Source organism: Channa argus, chromosome 4 (genome assembly GCF_033026475.1).
Source record: "Channa argus isolate prfri chromosome 4, Channa argus male v1.0, whole genome shotgun sequence".
Lineage (NCBI taxonomy): Eukaryota > Metazoa > Chordata > Actinopteri > Anabantiformes > Channidae > Channa > Channa argus.
In genome coordinates, this window is record NC_090200.1 from 17481680 (window position 1) to 17499690 (window position 18011).

Below are 18011 nucleotides of genomic sequence, written 5' to 3' on the forward strand. Positions count from 1 at the left end.
CCCTGAATGAGCCTGTCATTCCCCACACGGGGTAACGTGGAGTGGGCATACAAACAGTGCGTGTATGAAAGTGTTTGGATACCTCACATTTAGTATATGATGCTCTTTCTCTAAACACTCAAATCTGCCCTCACTATACCATGTGTGTGTGCGATGGCAAATGCTGTGGTATAATGTGTGAGATGTGTCATGTTAGCATGGCATGCATCTATTTCCCTGTTCTGCTCATGATTTCATTACAAACCTGTTTACACAGCCAAGGTCACTAAGGATCGCTATGAAAACATCATAGCCTCCATGAGCCAAGGAAACACTGCATACAGAACTGAAAAAGACACATGCAGTTAGTCACACACAGTGAGCAATAGATGCATTCTCTCATATTACCATATTTTAGGCACCAAGGTAACTGTATTTGTGTGTGGGGCCCAGGAGAGCATGTTGTCTCCTCAAACAGGTAATGGATGGCAGGACTGTAAGAGACTGAGGGGAATTAAGATAAACACATTTTAATAAATCTAACTTGCCTGGTTGCACTACTGTCTGTTTACCATGAATTAAACCATATTGCATATGTTGCGTGCACATGCCATCTGAGGCGTCCTGATTATACAGATATGTAGAGTATCCCTGTGACAATCATATTATCAGTTGAGAGCCAAACTTGGGACAGAGGAAGAATAAATCTTCAGGTGACCCTTCACTTAACAAAATTAATGTTGTGGAAAGTTACAGTTACTGTATGTTAAAAGAGGATACATTTCTGTAGACTTTTCATAAAGGGAAGGTGTAAAATACATTTAATCACCTAATATTAGTAATAAGATGGTACATTGTTTTATTGGTAAACAATGTAGTCTGGAATATAAAAACTGAAAAGTGGGTCCTAAAAGAAAGCACTAATACCCACTGGTCTACTAGGAGAGCTGTGGACAAAAAGTTGGTACAGGCACACACTCCCCAGAGCAAACATGCTTCATACGTGCTCACGCTCTTTTCCAAGTTCATGCACCGCTGATCTAAGTACATAATGAAGTGTGACATATCAAGCAAAGGCACAAATGGGGTGTGAAGTCATTAGTGAACTCTCCATCTCTCCCTCACACACACACACACACACTTCTTTGTGTGTGCATAAAAACACACCTATCCTTTCAGATTTTGCTTGTGAGGTGTGGTTGTGATAATCCCTTTAGGCAATTCTGACTCCAGGGTAATATTAGTGAACTATATTTTACAGATCATCTTTTTAAATTAGATTTTCACAGCATGAGTGTATCATGCATGGGTTGTGTTAATGCCAGCTTTATCGTGTGCTCAAATTAAAAGGAATGTGTTGGTGAAAGGAATGAGAGTCGACATAGTTGCAGGGCTTCCCCCTTTACTGGTGCTCATGCACCTGACACTTACAGACTTTTACCAAACGCATGTGTGTGTTAACCTGACATATCTGTCATAATGTTGTCTGACATACATTTACAGCTCACACAGGAATGAGAAAAAGGCAGAGAAGAAGAGAGAGATGGGAAGAGAAAGTGAGAGGAAGGGAGAGAGACTCTAAAAGCTTGTCAGCCCCTCTTAATTATTCTAATTGCTGAGCTCAAGCTTCATGCCAAGGCTTAGGCATTCCCCTGGCACAACACCACAAGCCCCCCATCACACTTGCAACACAAACACACACACACTCACACGCACAGTTCAGCCACTGCATTGCCTTAAAACCTCTCCTCACTCCTCGTTTAGTCCTCTCCCCTCATCTCCATACAGAACTCCCTTAGCTCTCTCTTTTTCTCAGCTCCCTCTATCAGAATCCCTCCACCCTCAGAGCACCTTCTTATTCCTCCACTCCTCCTCTTCTCCTCCCATCACAACAGACCCTTCTGCTTCCTCTCCCCAGCCACTCCTCTCCTCCACCCCTCCGTTCCTCCGAACTGGATTAGAAGTACTTTTCATTACCCGTGCGGGAGATATGGCACTTAAAAATCACCCCATTATCATTTTTCACCCAGCAAACAGCACACACTCTCACAGAGACATAATTACCACACCCTGTCATACCAGGGAGATGGAGGCTGCTGATTTCCAGCCAGGCCGTGTGTCACTCTGGGTGTGTGTGTGTGTGTGTGTGTATAAGAAACTGCTGCCTGTCCGCCTGCCTGCCTGCTTCTCTTATTGATATTAAAAGCGCTGCATAAACGAGTGTTTAAAATGGCTGTCAGAGGGGAGAGAGAGAGGATCCACTGCAATCACAAACTGCAGCACACATCACTGGATCTCTTTCCCAGCTTGGCACATGGTAATGGCCTGGAATAACAGAATACTGCCGGATGATTCCCATTCCCACATTCCAAGCTGTGTGAGGCTACACAGAAGTCAGCTGAAATAGGAGGAGATGAGTGATATAGCTCGCTTTAGCCAGTCAACACTTAACACATAATGAATTGGGAGTCAGATGATGACTTGGATTTATGGGAATGCTTGTTCTTAATGGTGGAAGTGATTCAAATTGTGCATTTGGGGAGGAAAGGCGGACACAACTATTTCACACTAATATCCATTTAGGAAGCTGGTCCTCATCTAACAGTTAACCAGTACTACAGGGGCCATGTCTTCACTCACAGCATTCACAAGGGGGTGTTAAGTATATACATGTTTAAAACTCCCACTGCACCCCTATGACATTCATCACTGTGACAATGCTGCGTGGCAGCCCCCCAATATCACTCCGCAGGGGCCTGCCATTGGCCTGTCACAGAAATGGGTGTCTATAATTATGCCTGCAGATAAAGCAGGGACAAACCTGGGTCTTGCATGATTAACTGGGTTGCTGTTTGATCACATTTGACTAATTTGTGGCATAAATCTTCAGGCTGGTGCCCCTGCTAGAGACCATTAGCTCTGACACTGACACCCCTCACACAGACACACATGCACAGAACACTCATATCTTTTAGAAGAACTGGATAAGGCAGGGGTGTGCAGTTGGTGTCTTAGTGCTGCTGAGTTGTTGGGGAGAAAAAGTGAAAACAAATACACCAACCAACATCCATTCCAAAACTCTATCTGCATGAGGTCAGTGGTGTCTAAGTAAGGGTGTAGGTGGGGTAGGTGGCGCACGTAAGAACTACAGAGAGAGAAATGCAGGTGTTCTGGATTATAATATTAAGCAAACATGAGCTCTGAGGTCTAATTATGACACAGGGGAGGTTAGAGAGTGAGAGAGATTCAGTACTGTGTGGTGGAGTGGATGCTGAAGCCAGCAGAACCTGCCTGGTCATTTGTAAACAGGTAACGATGCAGGCCAGGTGTATGAGCATATGTACCAATGAGCAGGGGAAGAGATGGGGGAGAGGGAAGGAGTCAGGGAAGAGAGGGAAGTTGAGGGAAGAGAGTGGGAGGAGTAGAGGGAGGATCTAATTAGGGTGAATTTACAGTGCCCTGTGCCAAACAGCTAAAATGGCCAACTGGGCACAGAGATTTATTACTGGGTTAAATTAGGTTGTCTGGTGAGGGTAGGTGAGACCACCTGCAGCTGTCAATTGTCACAGTGATTATTATAACTGTTGAGAGAAAGCTAACAGTGATGCAATGGCAGCCACACAAACATAGTGCAAGTGCAACAGTACATTTTGTTCATGAAGAAAAAACAATATTCTTTTTTGTTTAGGACAATACCAATTGAGTCAACTGAGTGATTAAGAGTGATGCTTGAACCCAATTAGCATGAATCAATGAACCTCTGGACGGAAGGTTTCGAGAGCTAGGAGCCTTTGCCTCCATTTGCATTAGCATCCTTGATCAAATCTGCAAGATAAACAGGTTTAAAACCTGATGGAGGATATTAAACTTGCAGATTGAGCTTGACGCCCCCTCCCCATGCTCGTCTCGAGCTTGGGGCTGTGATTTGGGGCTCTGCATTTGACTCTGGCTGCTGAGAGCAAGGACGTGGCACAGCAAGTCAGCCCGGAGCTGCCATATTTTCATGGTCGGTTTCCATTTAAATATCTGACTGACAGGGAACATGGCGCCATTAAGGCGTCCTGAGGGCCCAGCATGAGAGGAGGAAATGGGCAGATAAAACCCCCCAAGGGAGAGGAGGGGGGTGAGAGAAGGGCCAAGCTGCCTATGAAGCCTTTAACAGTGGGACCTGCTCTTAAAACTGCATAGGCACCATTCCATCCATTCAGTCCTTCGTCCCTCCACATACAAAACAACCTTGTCTCTCTAGAACAAAAGTAAGATTTATCTAGCATGACTTACAGCCCCTACCTGACTTTCTTCCTATGTATGGCAGTATGAGGTCATGTGGCATGTGTGAGTGGGCAAGAGTGAGTGTGTGTATGTTCACATAAATTATAAGTGATTCAAACTCTCTGCTGTACAATAGCTCTCACATATTTCACACACAGTACTTTACCTGAGGGACACAGGTGAGCACGTAACATGTTGCACATAAAAGCATAGTTTTTAGTCAGTCTTCAGACCAGAGGCCCTGAGATTCTCTGAACTATTTTTTGTCTCCTGTAGAACTGTACAATTGTTGTTTTCTTACCAGATACTACAAAATACAGATATGTTTGTCCCTTAAGCAAAGACCAAGTAAAAACAACAAACTATCACTAAGTTTTCAAAATTTCCCTAATTATAAATTCTTAAGGGAGTCATGTTCTTAAGCATTTAAACTCATTGTCTTTGTCCCAACTGATCAGGTCTTGCTACAACACTGATGTTAAATATGCTGACTTTCAGTCTGTTGGGTCAAGAATCTTAACAGTGGATGCTGCAAGGCCTAGAGGTTAAGTGGCTGTCAGAGAGGTTGAAACACAGTGTTGAATGGCTCTGACACACAGACCCAAATGAGCTAAGCAAGTGCGCCAGAAGGCCAACCAGCCAGGCAAGACAGTGGCACCATAACGACAGAAAAAGAGAAAGAAAGCCGGAGAGAGAAAATGAGGATGGTCTGCCAGTAATATACTTTTACCTTTACAATTCCCACAATTCAGCTTTCAGAGGCTACTCTTTACCCCTCCTTCCTCCTATACTGCCAGGCCCAATAAAGGTCAAGGTTCTGCCTTCCTCTTAAGAAGCTCATTTGCATCCCGCCGGCAAACAGCCAGTCAGAACTTGTTCAAAAGACCTGCTAATCCAATCAGATTGCTCATCTGCAAGGCCTTATCGCCATGGACACCAGCATCTGCGGGAACCACATCACAGGGCATCATGGGGCTGCTGGTCATGATTGGTGGAGACAGAGAGTCAGAGGAAAGTAGGCATTACAAGGCTTCAACAAGGCTCAGAGTTAGCCAGGAGTGACAGTCAGAAAGCAGGGGAGGCTTAACCAACACTTCCCATGTTATGACTGCTGCCCCAGGAACGGCACGACTACATATTGGTTGTGAAATAAGAATTATACGGTCCGGATTTCATCTTTATTTACCGTTGAACGCAGAGTGAGGGAAATGCGTGGCCTTTGAAAAGCAAATAAATATTAATATCTATTAGAAAAAGTAAATGTTTTACAACATATCTATTTGATGGCAAATATATCTCTGGGATAGCAGCATAAAAGAACAAACTAAAATTTAAGCTAAATATTTTGAAAAAAGAAAAAGGTTAGGATGAATAATATGAAAAAGACACCTTGAAAACTGACCACAAAAGGTACTGTATAAAACAAATGAATAAGTTTAAGAACTGATGTACTGTATATGCCCTTCAGCCGCAACGGGAGGTAGACACACACACACACACACACACACACACACACACACACACACACACACACACACACACACACACACACACACACACACACACACACACACACACACACACAGTGCCATATCACTAGTATAACAGCAGCCACAGGAGTAAAAACACAGTTTGCTCATTCAGGTATAAAAGCTACAGAGGTGATCTGACTGTTGAAGGGACTTTGCGTCCAGGGACATGGCTGGACATAAAGGGACACGGGGGGACATAAAGGTACAAGGGGACAGAGAAACCAACTTGGCTGTCCTTGCACACAATCCCACAGAGACCACAGTCCCATCCGTCTCACCTTCTCCACTTCTGCTCCAACTATTCTTCCGACTCTCCCCTCTCCTCACTCAACACACGGTAACAAATTGCTATAATTTCAACAAGAGAATTTGATGACCGAAGCAGAGGAGCAACAGCAATTTATTTGGTGAGAACAAAATTGTCTTATTTGTAAGAGTGACTGTAGTTTCCCATTATTTTAACTGAACTAAGCTGCGTTATTTCGTGCATATTTCGATGGTTATAATGCTAATTAGTGCCATAGCATGCTAGCGACATTAACATAGCTTTTGTGTATTGAGTGTTGTTAGCTACTGTCTAAAGCTAAAATTAGCTCGGTGCGATACAGACTGTAAGTGTCTAGTTGACAGAAATGACTGAGAAGGAGAAATTTGCATTTATTAGACAGATAGGAGCAGGTACCAGTCTGGACCATGTGCGCAGTGGAAGCCTCAGGCCTGCTACAGCTACAGTCCTATCTGCAGACACTAGCCAGAGATCAGAGTCCTCCACAGCCTCCCCATCCTTTCCTCCACCATTCTGTTTGTGCTGGGCTCCATGGACCAGCGAGTACAAACTAACTCCGTGTGTCCCACCTGCTCTACCACTTTGTATTACAATGGCATGGCTGAACTTTTGCAAGTAGTTCTCCAGACACACAGGTCAATCTGAGCTATCAGGTGAATTAACTAGCTAAAAGACTTTTAATTGAACTGGCCTGAAATTGACTTGTTTTAACATTTGTATAATGTTTGCACTAACATTTATATATGGGTGAAGATGTTCATGGGGCTGGTTGAGAAATATCCGACCAGAGTTTAAGTTGATAAAACTATGTGATTTTCAGATAATTCATTGGAACCAGTGGAACCAGTGGGTCAGCAAAGGAAGTGGGAAAGTGTATAAGAAGAAAATAACAGTCAATCTTAGTGTCTCTTTTAGTCTTCAGGCAAGTGAACTTCATTGGTTTTGAGCAACTCATATAGATGAGGACTCTTTCATCTCAGGTTCTTAAAGCTATGTAAAACTATAGGTTTTTAATAAAAGTTGCCTCTATTGTATATCCAGTTGTATACTGTAATCTTTGCCGTAATTAAGTGCAACTTTGGCATCTTTTCTGCCAGGCAATTACCCTTTGCTGGCGGCTGTCCACAAGCTCTCCTCCTTCCTCTGACTGTTTCCTCCTCACACATGCTCTTGACTCTGCTGGTGTCACTATTAGCAGCGTCACGTCGGGATCACATGGTTGCTGTGGTATGGAGGCTTTTTGAAACACAAATACATTCATATATATATATATATATATATATACATACACACACACACACACACACATACACACACACACACACACACACACACACACACACACACACACACATATATATATATATATATATATATATATATATATATATATATACATATACATATATATATATATATATACATATATATATATATATATATATATATATATATATATATATATATATATATACATATACATATATATATATATATATATATATATATATATATATATATAACAAATCTATATTATTGCCTCTCATATGAGATATCACTGTAATAGTATATATACAGTATGAACATGTAACGGAATCATAGTTTGTTGAACATGTGACCTGCTCTTTGTCCCAGCTTTGGCAGACTATTAGACCTAGAGCAAGGAGTCAGAGAGGTGAGACAAGCATGAGGAGGAAGCAGAGGTGGATCTATAACAGCAGAGTGCTGCTCCAGGAGAGGTAGGTATAGATTCAACCCATCCCTCTCTCTTTTCTCTTACTCTTTCCTTTTGTGTAAAGCTGTATGTGTGCGGCATGTTTGCAAGAAGCAAATGTGTGTGTGTGTGTGTGTGTGTGTGTAGGTGTGTGTGTGTGTGTGTGTGTGTGTGTGTGTGTGTGTGTGTGTGTGTGTGTGTGTGTGTGTGTGTGTGTGTGTGTGTAGCCCGTGCATGTGATAAGCCTGTGGTAGTAGTGGTCCTGTGAGGGACCTAAGGCCCTGTTCTCCTGATTAGTCATTTATCAGGCCTGGCAGCCCAGACCCACCATAATCACTCTTTCCCCCCCACTCCTTTTCCTCTGCTGATCCTCCTCTATCCCTCTAGATCTCCCCGGTATCCACCCCTACAACAATGCCTGCCATCCCCCAACACCAAAGTCAATATGGTGGTGCATGTACATGCCTATCCAAACTCTACCTGCCTCTATACAAGCTACACCCACTCCATCCACCTTGTCCTCTATTCTCACTCCTCACTGTCTGAGTGTGTCTAGCCGGGAGCTCACTTTCCTTCTCCTCTTCACAAACTCCAATCCAATTTCTCTCCTTGTCGACTGTGTTGTGCTTGACCTAAAGAGCCAAAGCTGTAGCTAAAGACAAATTTCCAATTTGTCTGTTTGGATTTTGTGAGTTGGAGCCGTTTAATGCTGAAGAAAGAGAAGAGGGGAACATGATGAGAAGAAAATGGGAGGGCAAGTGTCTTCTAGAGTGGTAGGAGGACCCTCCCTATCAACCAGTGCCACACTCCCTCGTCCTGCCATGTCAACAAGGAGAGATTAGGGCACCAGACATATTAAGGAGCCCAAAATGAGTTAATACAGTTAACCGGTGCCTTCTTCTCAACCTGTCTTCCCTCAGAAGAAATTGGAAAAGATGTCTAGCCTAGGAAAGGGAATCTAATCTGGACTATGCAGACCAGAGAATATGGACACATGAAAGGCCTGTGCTCCAGCTTCCCATGCCTCTTTCTCTTTCCTTAACCCTTCTCTGCCATCATTCCCTCTCTCTCTCTCTTCCCTATCTGTGTAAAAGGGAGGGAAAATCAGCATACACAGAGTCGACTAAATCCAATATGGGGTTAAAAATCAGCAAATAAAAATTGGAAACTGAAAAAAAGGAGAAAAAAATGGGTGTATAGATATGGGGAAAGAGAACAAAGCAAGTGTGTATATGCGTGTGTTATTACAGAGTGTGACAGCTGTTTGAACCCCTAGGGAGATAACAGCTGGGACTCCACCACAAACACATACTCCTCTACATATCCCTCACTTCATTTTTCCTTAACTATCTTGGTATCCCTCCATCCCTGGCCTCATCTTTTCTTCCCGCTTCTTTTCTCATTCATTTAATTTTGTTTTCCTCACTCAAACCCCTCCTCTGGTGTCCTTGCTACCTATGCATTCATAGACCATCCACTCATCTCTTTGCAGCCATTAGTTCATGTTGTTCGTCTCTGTGTGTCTCACACTGATGTAGAAAGCCAGTGCAATGCAAAGTGTTAATAGACATTCCTTTAGATGCTCAGTATTTATGTTAAATTATTTTTCTTTAATCATGCCCTTATTGATATCATTTTATTTAAATTTTTATGTATTGTTTTCACTACGTTAATCTTCTTTTTCTTGCTGTGGTCTATTCCATATTAAAAATAGACTTTAATCTCTCTAATAAATCGCCATGTAAACAAAACCAGTATTAGGGTGGCAGAGTTTAAACGGAGGGTGTCACACTACAATTACAAACTGGGCCTTTAACCACACCTCTCCCCTGCTGACTGTGTCTTTATAGAGCAGTCTGCGTAATAGGGGCTCTCTTATAAAACACAGCGCCGTGTCACACACACATTACTCAGCCCACCGCCCCTTTAAATGATCCAAAGATGTATGAGGCCATCTGTGGGCCGCAATTAAATACAAACCCCTTTTAATTCAGCTGCATGCTACATTACCACTCCCTGCCCAAAGCCCTGTAGACCAGATTGGCTGAAGTCGCACGAAAACGTACAGCAAAATTACATTTCAGTGTTAACATGTCATTTAAATTTTTAATATGAATTTTCTTTACAAACGACTCTAAATCAATATACAAGATGAGCCAAAATTAATACTTGTTTTGGCTTTTAATAATTATAGTTGTGTTTACATGTGGATACCAGTGGAGCTGGTGGCTTGAAATCCCTGAAAAATAAGTTCCAAATGAAGAATTATTTCACTCCTTTTTCTTTAGGAAAAGCTCATTGTGCTTTAAACTCAATTTATAATTAAAGATTATGCAAAAACAAAAGTTAATTTTGCAAAGAACAAGACAGGCCGTGGTAAAAGACAAAGTCATTAATGATGTTTCCCCTACATGAGTATCTTGCACATGGAGCTCCTGTAAATCACTTACACTTTCCCCCCACCCCTTCACTAGCAATCAGTAAAGGAGGTTCATGCAATTATTCTGCTGTTGAACACATGCTCTAGCTTTTTCTTATTTCATATCTCTTCCATCTGATTGCCTTTCATTGTCAGACTAATAAAAATCTCTGCTCCTCCTGTATTTCCTCTAGCTTCTTAGAGAATCTCAAATGACCATTCTCCGACAATCTGCCCATCTCTCCTACATTTTTCTCTTTTTCTTCCTCCATCTCAATGTATTCTTCCACTGAATTCTCTCTCTGCACATTGCCATTCCTCGTCCATTGACTGAACTGGCCTTGTCTGTGAGTGCTAATTGTCTCATTCTGAGGACTTAAGGATGCTAGATGGGCACTAGATGTGTTAAAGAGACAGACTGTGAAACCAGTGTGTGATTGGCAAATTACATCCTTGGCCTTTCTATGGTTGGCAAAGACGCTTAATAAGCTCTCAATGTGTTCAACAGCTAGGTGAATAGTTCACTGGCTCCACTGTGGAATCTGAATAGCTCTGAAAAATGCTGCACAGAGTGTGCACTAGTGCATTTGTGTGTGTGTTCAATAAGGTGCTGTTTGTATTCTCAGAGCAGTCGACCCGGCGTTCTTCTCAGTGACAGGATCGGGGCAGATCAGTGCTCACTTACAGAACAACTCACCTGAGGAAAAACTCTCCTCGCAGCACGTCACCCTTTTCTCTTTCTGCCTTTCTACTCCTTTGCTCTTTCTCTCTCTGACTCCTCTGTCTCTGACCCAGACAGTGATCCCCCTGAGCTACTATACTCAGCTCTCCCTCTCCCCTTTTCTTTTTTCAGTTTTCGTTCCCTAACCCTATCTGTCTCTTTTTATATCATGCTCTCTGTAAAGATACCCTGTGGGAGGGCAGAATCTAACAAACACAACCGCACACACTGACTGTACATGCTTGCACTGACATTGAAGTATATGCATGTGCACACATATGAGCATCACCTGCATTGCTACCCTCCACTCTAGTTTTCACTAAGACCACTGATGGGAATAAGATTCTCCCACACTCTCTCTCTCTCATTCTTTCTCTTACACGCACCCTTTTACATGCGCAAACTTGCACCCAAACAAACAGATACACACATACACATAGACAAGAACCCAAGCAAATGCTCTATTTTCTGCCGCTGTGTGGTGATTTATGAAAGGTGTTTCTCACAGCAGGCAGATAGTGCTGTTTGGAATGCTTCATTTCATAAATCTATTCTCCATTCTCCTTTCTCTGCAACCCCTCCGTCACCTCCTCTCTCATATTTCCTCTCTTCTCCCTTGTGCAGGACTCCCTCAGCCTTTGCTGACACAGTGCAGTACACTGTATGTGAGTGTATGAGTGAGTGAGTGAGTGAGTGAGTGTATGGATGGGGAGGGGAAAGCGAGGCATACAGTAAGTAGGCTTTGTCTGCAGTCAGGGTAATGATGCAGGAACAACCAAAGCCCCAGTAAAAACCCCTTTCTCCTGGGGTCTTCCTCTCTTGTTCTGGCTCTGACTCTACACTCTCCTTGCTCCCCCTTACTTTCTCTCTCTCTCTCTCTCTCTCTTTCTTTCACACACAAACACACACACACACACACACACACACACACACACACACACACACACACACACACACAAGCCTGTCTGACACTAAGTCAAGCAGCGTTAAGTTGTGTAAACAAAAGTGAGACATCAACTGAGATCTAACTCCCCAATGAAGCCGCACATCCAACTAATAAACACACACATTAATAACTTGGCTCGATATAGCACATTTATCAACACACACGCAGGGCCATGGAAAAAACAGTACTGTGTAAGAAAAACAAAGGAGGGGTTCATATGTTGTAAAAAACATCCAAACACATAGAAGGTAAGTGATATATGTTTTAGGGTGTCTATTTGTGCACTTTATTATGTTGTAGAAGTAATATCGAATTAATAAAAATGTATTAATGAATGAATGCATGAATTTCTGTCTAGACAATCATTCTTATTATTCTGTTTTCAGATTATCTTGTTACACTTGTACCTGTCAAAGGGTGGGATATATTTAACAGCAAGTGAGCAGTCTTTTCATTAAGTTGAAAACAAAAAAAATGTGTTGGAAGCAAAAAGAAAATGGGCAAGCATAAAGGTTAAATGGACAGGGCCAAATTGTGATGGCTAGAGTATCTCCAAAACAGCATCTCTTGTGGGGTGTTCCTGGTAAGCAGTGGTCAGTTCCAAAACGTTGTCCAAACAGTGAACTGGTGACAGGATCATGGGCACATAGGAGTAACCCAACTGTCCCGAAGAGCAAGTGTATCAATACTTCTTGAAAAATGTGTAAGATCAACAGGTGTCAGAACAAACATTACAGCTTGCTATGTATGGGGAACTGTCTGTGCAGCCAAATTGTGCAACCAGACAAAAAGATCCTTATTCAGAGAGGTGACATTGTTGACAGTGTTTATACTGAGCTGTGAGGCATACTGTTTTCCTATATTTCTCCACTTTTTTAAATTATTAATTATTAATTATTCTGCTAAATACAACAAAAGCACTGTTCTTGATGGGCTTTGTCATCAGAGACATATGTTTAAAAAAAAAACCTAAACAAAAATATTTCATTGTTTGACAAAAATGTTTTTCCATATATAGAAATACACATAACCACATATAGAAACAAATTGTTAAGTAATTTCGAAGTTGGACTTGCCAGTAATGTGCATAAAAATGTCAATGTGCTCTTACTTCTGGAACCAAATTTGGAGAATTCTGTTTTGAATATTGCAAACTATTGAAACTCTAACAATACCCAAAATAAGAGAATAAGAATCATAAAAAGACAAATTAATTAATGTTTCTACAGATATTGCAATTATTACAAAGAAATAACCAATTACATCACATGTTGTAGATAAAAGTAGAAAAGTGCCCTCTGTGGTCAGGCACCCTGTAGAATTAGCTCTGTGTGCTGCTATGCAGTTAAGAGTTCTATTTAAAACTGCAGCAAAGATCAATAGAAATGTTGTCTGTGGCACTTAAGTTAAAACACATAGCCTCCACGACAGTGTGCACGTGAGTTCTGGTTTGATCATGACTGTGGGTCATCAGATAGTGGCAATAGTAAACATGGTGGGAAAACACTTCTTAAAAGCACAACTACATCTACTGCAGTGTGAGTGTGTGTAAGAAAGAGAGAGAGATGGGGGCCACAGTGTAGATAAGGCAGTCTTGTTCCTTATTTATGTCTTATTATAGCTACAGCGGGGCCAGGCCACAGACACAGTCACTGGGGACACAATGATGAACTACTTGACAAGACAGCCTGCTCACTCCTGGGAAGACACACTCCCTCTATTCCCCACTCCTCTCCTTCACCTTCTCCTTTAACACTTCCTTCTCCTCCAGTCTTCTGCTTGTTTTTAACCTTTTCGTCTTTTCCATTCAGCAGCCTCATTCTGTCTCCACCCCTCCTAAACCTCAGGAACTCTTTCTGCTGTATCCTGATTCAACTCCTCGTCTCCTTTTCCAGTCTTGCTGCAGCACATGAAGAAAAAAGGGTGGTAGTGTAAACAGTTACCCAAAGGTGGTGGAATCAGGTGGAACGGCACACAGGTGACATAATTAAGACATCCCCTTTCTCCCTCATGCACGCAGAGTGACTCTTCCCAGTTACACTCCCTGTTGTTTCTAATCCGCTCTTGCTCTCTCATGTGGGGTGACCTGCAGAGGTGGATGTGACTGAGCTCATTACCTGGTTTAATGAGAAGACATTACCACTGAGGCAGCAGCTGCAACTTACTTGAAACACTACACACATGCACACAAACACACACACTCACAGGACAATGCATGTAAATACCTGCTACTAACTCCGAGATTACACATCAGAGAGACTTAAAGTGTGAACTAGAGTGGGACGGAGATGAAAGAGAAATGTGTGTAAAGTCTCGCAGGCTTGGTGCTGACACCACTGACTCTCTGCTGTATCTTAGTTGTTGTTTTATGAAATTACCCTTGTACCAACATGCTCTTCCTGTGAGTAAAGCTTTTTTTTTTTTGCCTGGTTCAGGAAAATTAATGTCTATGAGCGCAATACAATCCATCATAGGCTGAAAGCAGAGGTCATTCTGGAAATGATAGCAGGCAAGATAGGCTTCTCCTCCATGTGCGCACGCACACACACACACACACACACACACACACACAGACAGACAGAGGGAGAGTGTGTGTGTGTGTAAGGAGGGTATAGAAACATGGGGGGCAAAAGATCCTTGAATACCTAAACGTTTCTCCAGTTTCTTTGACTTTGGTATGTTGGAGATGGTAAGAAGTTAAAGAAAGTTGTGTACTTGAGCATGTGGATTCTATACTTGACACAAAGGTTGATTTAGATTTTATAACAGCCAACAGAAGGCAAATATTTTTCCAGATTGTCTGTCTGTCTGTCTCTACACATTTTTTTACATGATATCTGAAGAATGGCTGTAGGGAACTTGAAATTTGGCATAAACACCCAGTTTGAACCAAGTTTGAATTTTGGAAATAAAAGATGAAACGTTTTAGTCACAGTGACCTCAAATCCATCCTTTCCATCCCTTCCATCCTTGTGTAGGAAATTTCACAGTAATGCTTTAAAAGAACCTCTTAAAATTTTACACAAATGTCCAACAAGAAAGAATAACCTTTCAGCATTTTTGGGATCAAAGGTCAAAATTCTTTTTTGACTCTATAGTGCACTATATAGTGTGTTTGCCATTTTGCAGTAGTGTCCAAAGGCTAAGTGTGTACATCGTTCCACTATATAGTGCACTCAAAGTATCCCACAATGCAACTGCAAGAGTAATGTACATGGCACACCCACAAGGAAATGCTCTTCGTTGTAGAGATGAAAAGTTTACCGTTGTTTTTCAAATAGTTGTAAGTGAAGACGCCACGTGACACCGGTTAGTAAGTGTCCGAAATGTCAACTGAGTGCTCGCTACAATGTCTACAATAAACAGAGAAGGGAATGAGAGAGTAGGAGGTGACTCTGGTCACAGCCATTAAGTTCATTTATTCTTGTAAATGTAGTAGGAGGAATTCCTTTAAATTTTCTGCAAATGTCTACTTGAAATAAAGAATGAACTGATTACATTTTGGGGTTAAGAGTTTAAAGGTCAAGGTCAGGGGACCTTTTCTGAAAATAATATCACCTTCTGGGAACTCCTTAAAATTCGACAAAGGCATCCACACAGACACAGATGAACTGCCAAGGGTTTGGTGGTCAAAGGCCAAAGGTCAAGCTCATTGTGAACCTAATGTCCATCCAATTAATGCTTATCATTCATCTGTGACAATTTAATCAGCAGGTAAACCACTAAATCTTCAAAGATTACCTTTTACAAGACAACTCCCATTTGCTCTTTAATCAGTGTTATTCTTGAGGGATTTGCATCTGTTTTTCCAAATATTAATATGCATATGCTCCTGATTGATCATTCATAATCTACCAGCTGTTAAAACATTTTATCAATAGGTTCATGTTCATTTCATGTTGATGCCCAGTAAAGCAATAATATGAGTTTATATTTGGCTGTTCCTCCATAAGGAGCGTGAGCTGTCATTTTCAGTTTAATTTAAACTAAAGTAATCTAAAAATGGACAAAAAACTCATCAGTCTATACTTGTCTTATACTTGAGAAATGAAGGTTATTCTTAATGAGATACAGCCAAGAAATTTAAGATTTCTTTATAATGCATACATTATAGTTTCAAAAGACATGCTGTAAATGGATCCAATCAGGACTAAAGATGCAGTGGAAGACCCAAGTGTACATCTGCCCAAGAAGACAAGTACTTATGAGTATCCTGCTGGAGAAACAGATGCCTTGCTGCTTCTAAATTGGCTGCATCCTTGAAAAAACAAGAGAGAAAGCAGTGTGCGCAGTGTCTGTGCAAACTGGTTTCAGGTGGTATTCTGAAAAGATGGACCAATGAGTGTGACTGTCCAACCAGCACAACAGACCTGTAGAAAGTGTTGCAGAAGGCCTGGGAAGAAAAGAAATCACACCTAAATATCTGCAAAAACCTCAGAATGCCACAGAGTTTTCATGCAAAGGGCAGTTTTTGATTAAAGTAATATTTAACGTGGGGAGCAAAAGACAAAATAGGTAATTGTAGGTGTTTCCAAATGTTTCCTTGCCTGAGATTGTGTGTGCGTGTGTGTGTGTGTATGTCTGTGTGTGTGTTTACATATGTAAAATCACAAAGTCCCAGAGCTACATACAGTATGTTTTCCTATGAGAAACCAAGAGGTACTTGGACATCCAGAGAATAACAGCACTGTGTCCTTATTATCTATCAAAGATGTGAAGCTGTTGACAGATTAATCACATGCATTAATTATTGACAATAACTTCAATGTGAAAAGCAAACATCCGTCACCCTCGCCCTGTTTAAAATAACTTCTGCCTTCCTACATGGATAATCATATGGCTATTGATTAAAAAACTTACAGCACAAGGGCATATTGATAACACATACATGTGCACAGCCTTACATTCGAGATGAGTTCAGTAGAAAGATGGAGAAAGAATTCTTATGCATCCAAAAGTGGATATAAAATAAAAATAAAATAAAAAATAAAAGTGGAAACAGAAACACAAAAATACCTGTGTCTGCAAAGACACACAACCATATACACACAGAGGAATGGAAGCTGTTCTACATGTAAATGCAGCTTGTATACAGGTGTTGATGGATTGCATGGATAGAAGGACACATTGACATGTGGATAAAGACAAAGACAGCTACAGCTTGTCCAAAAAATGGACAGATGAGGGTCTCTCCCTCTCTTGCTGTTAGAGATGCAGAGAGAGGGTTTTATCTGTCTGACAGAGTGAAGGATGTGTGGTCAAGTTCTACTCTGATGCTCCTGTCCTTTTAGTTAATCAGCCTTCACTGTCATCACCTGGCCGACCTACGGTCACACATCACCAGTGTCAACCTTGCCCCCCCCCCCCACACACACACACACATATCAAGTATAGATTTCATTACTTAAACCAAAGCCTTAAATAACAGAGATATTGCAATAATAATAGAACTAATGACTACTGTAATAATCAAACTAATCATACTTATTATCAAACTTGTTATTTATATACTTCTGCGATAATGTTACACTCTGAAAAACCTCCTCGTCTTTGATTTATGCCTTCTATTTAACCTTACCAGAAGGTGCATTCTCCTGTGTAAGCTGTGAATTGTCTGAGTGAGATACCATACTCATATTTTTAGAATTACACTTCTACTAAACCTGTTCAATTTATCTCCTGACTCGTATGGTGTAAATAATTTTAAGGACAACTTACTGTACATATGAATATAAAGATCATTTAAAGCTTTCAGTCTTTGCTATAGAATACTATAGAAGAACAACAAACAGGTATAGCGGGTAAAAACATCCAACCGAGAATGTTTAATACTGCATTTTTATGTCTAATTACTTAGGAACCTAAGAAGTAAGTTATACAAGTTATTACAGAGATTCTATCATCTTTATATGTGATACTCAGACATCAGTAATCTATTCATGCTGCATGTAATAACAAAGATGGGAGAAGGAAGAGGGATCGATATCACCCTCCCACAAGATCTATTGCTTTCTGATCAATTTCTCACTCTGATCAGGCTCTCTGTGATTAACTGCAAATCCTGTGTAATGGTAATGCAGTCTAACTAGTGAGGATGAAGTTGAAGATACCTGTTTCAGAGTTGGCCCTGCTGATATTATAC

General features: G+C 41.3%; 1 protein-coding gene across 3 annotated transcripts in view; it reads right to left on the bottom strand.

The window, feature by feature from the left end:
• Positions 1-18011, bottom strand: part of wwox (WW domain containing oxidoreductase) — a 123963-nt gene that overhangs the window by 15692 nt on the left and 90260 nt on the right. Inside the window, exon 9 of one of the 3 annotated variants that reach the window (XM_067500857.1) lies at positions 12036-13769. The exons of the other annotated variants lie outside the window; for them this stretch is intronic. Within the exon in view, the coding sequence (XP_067356958.1) occupies positions 13713-13769 (57 nt within the window). The 3' untranslated portion in view covers positions 12036-13712. Of the gene's footprint in view, positions 1-12035; positions 13770-18011 lie in introns of those variants that run through there. 3 annotated transcript variants of the gene reach the window in all.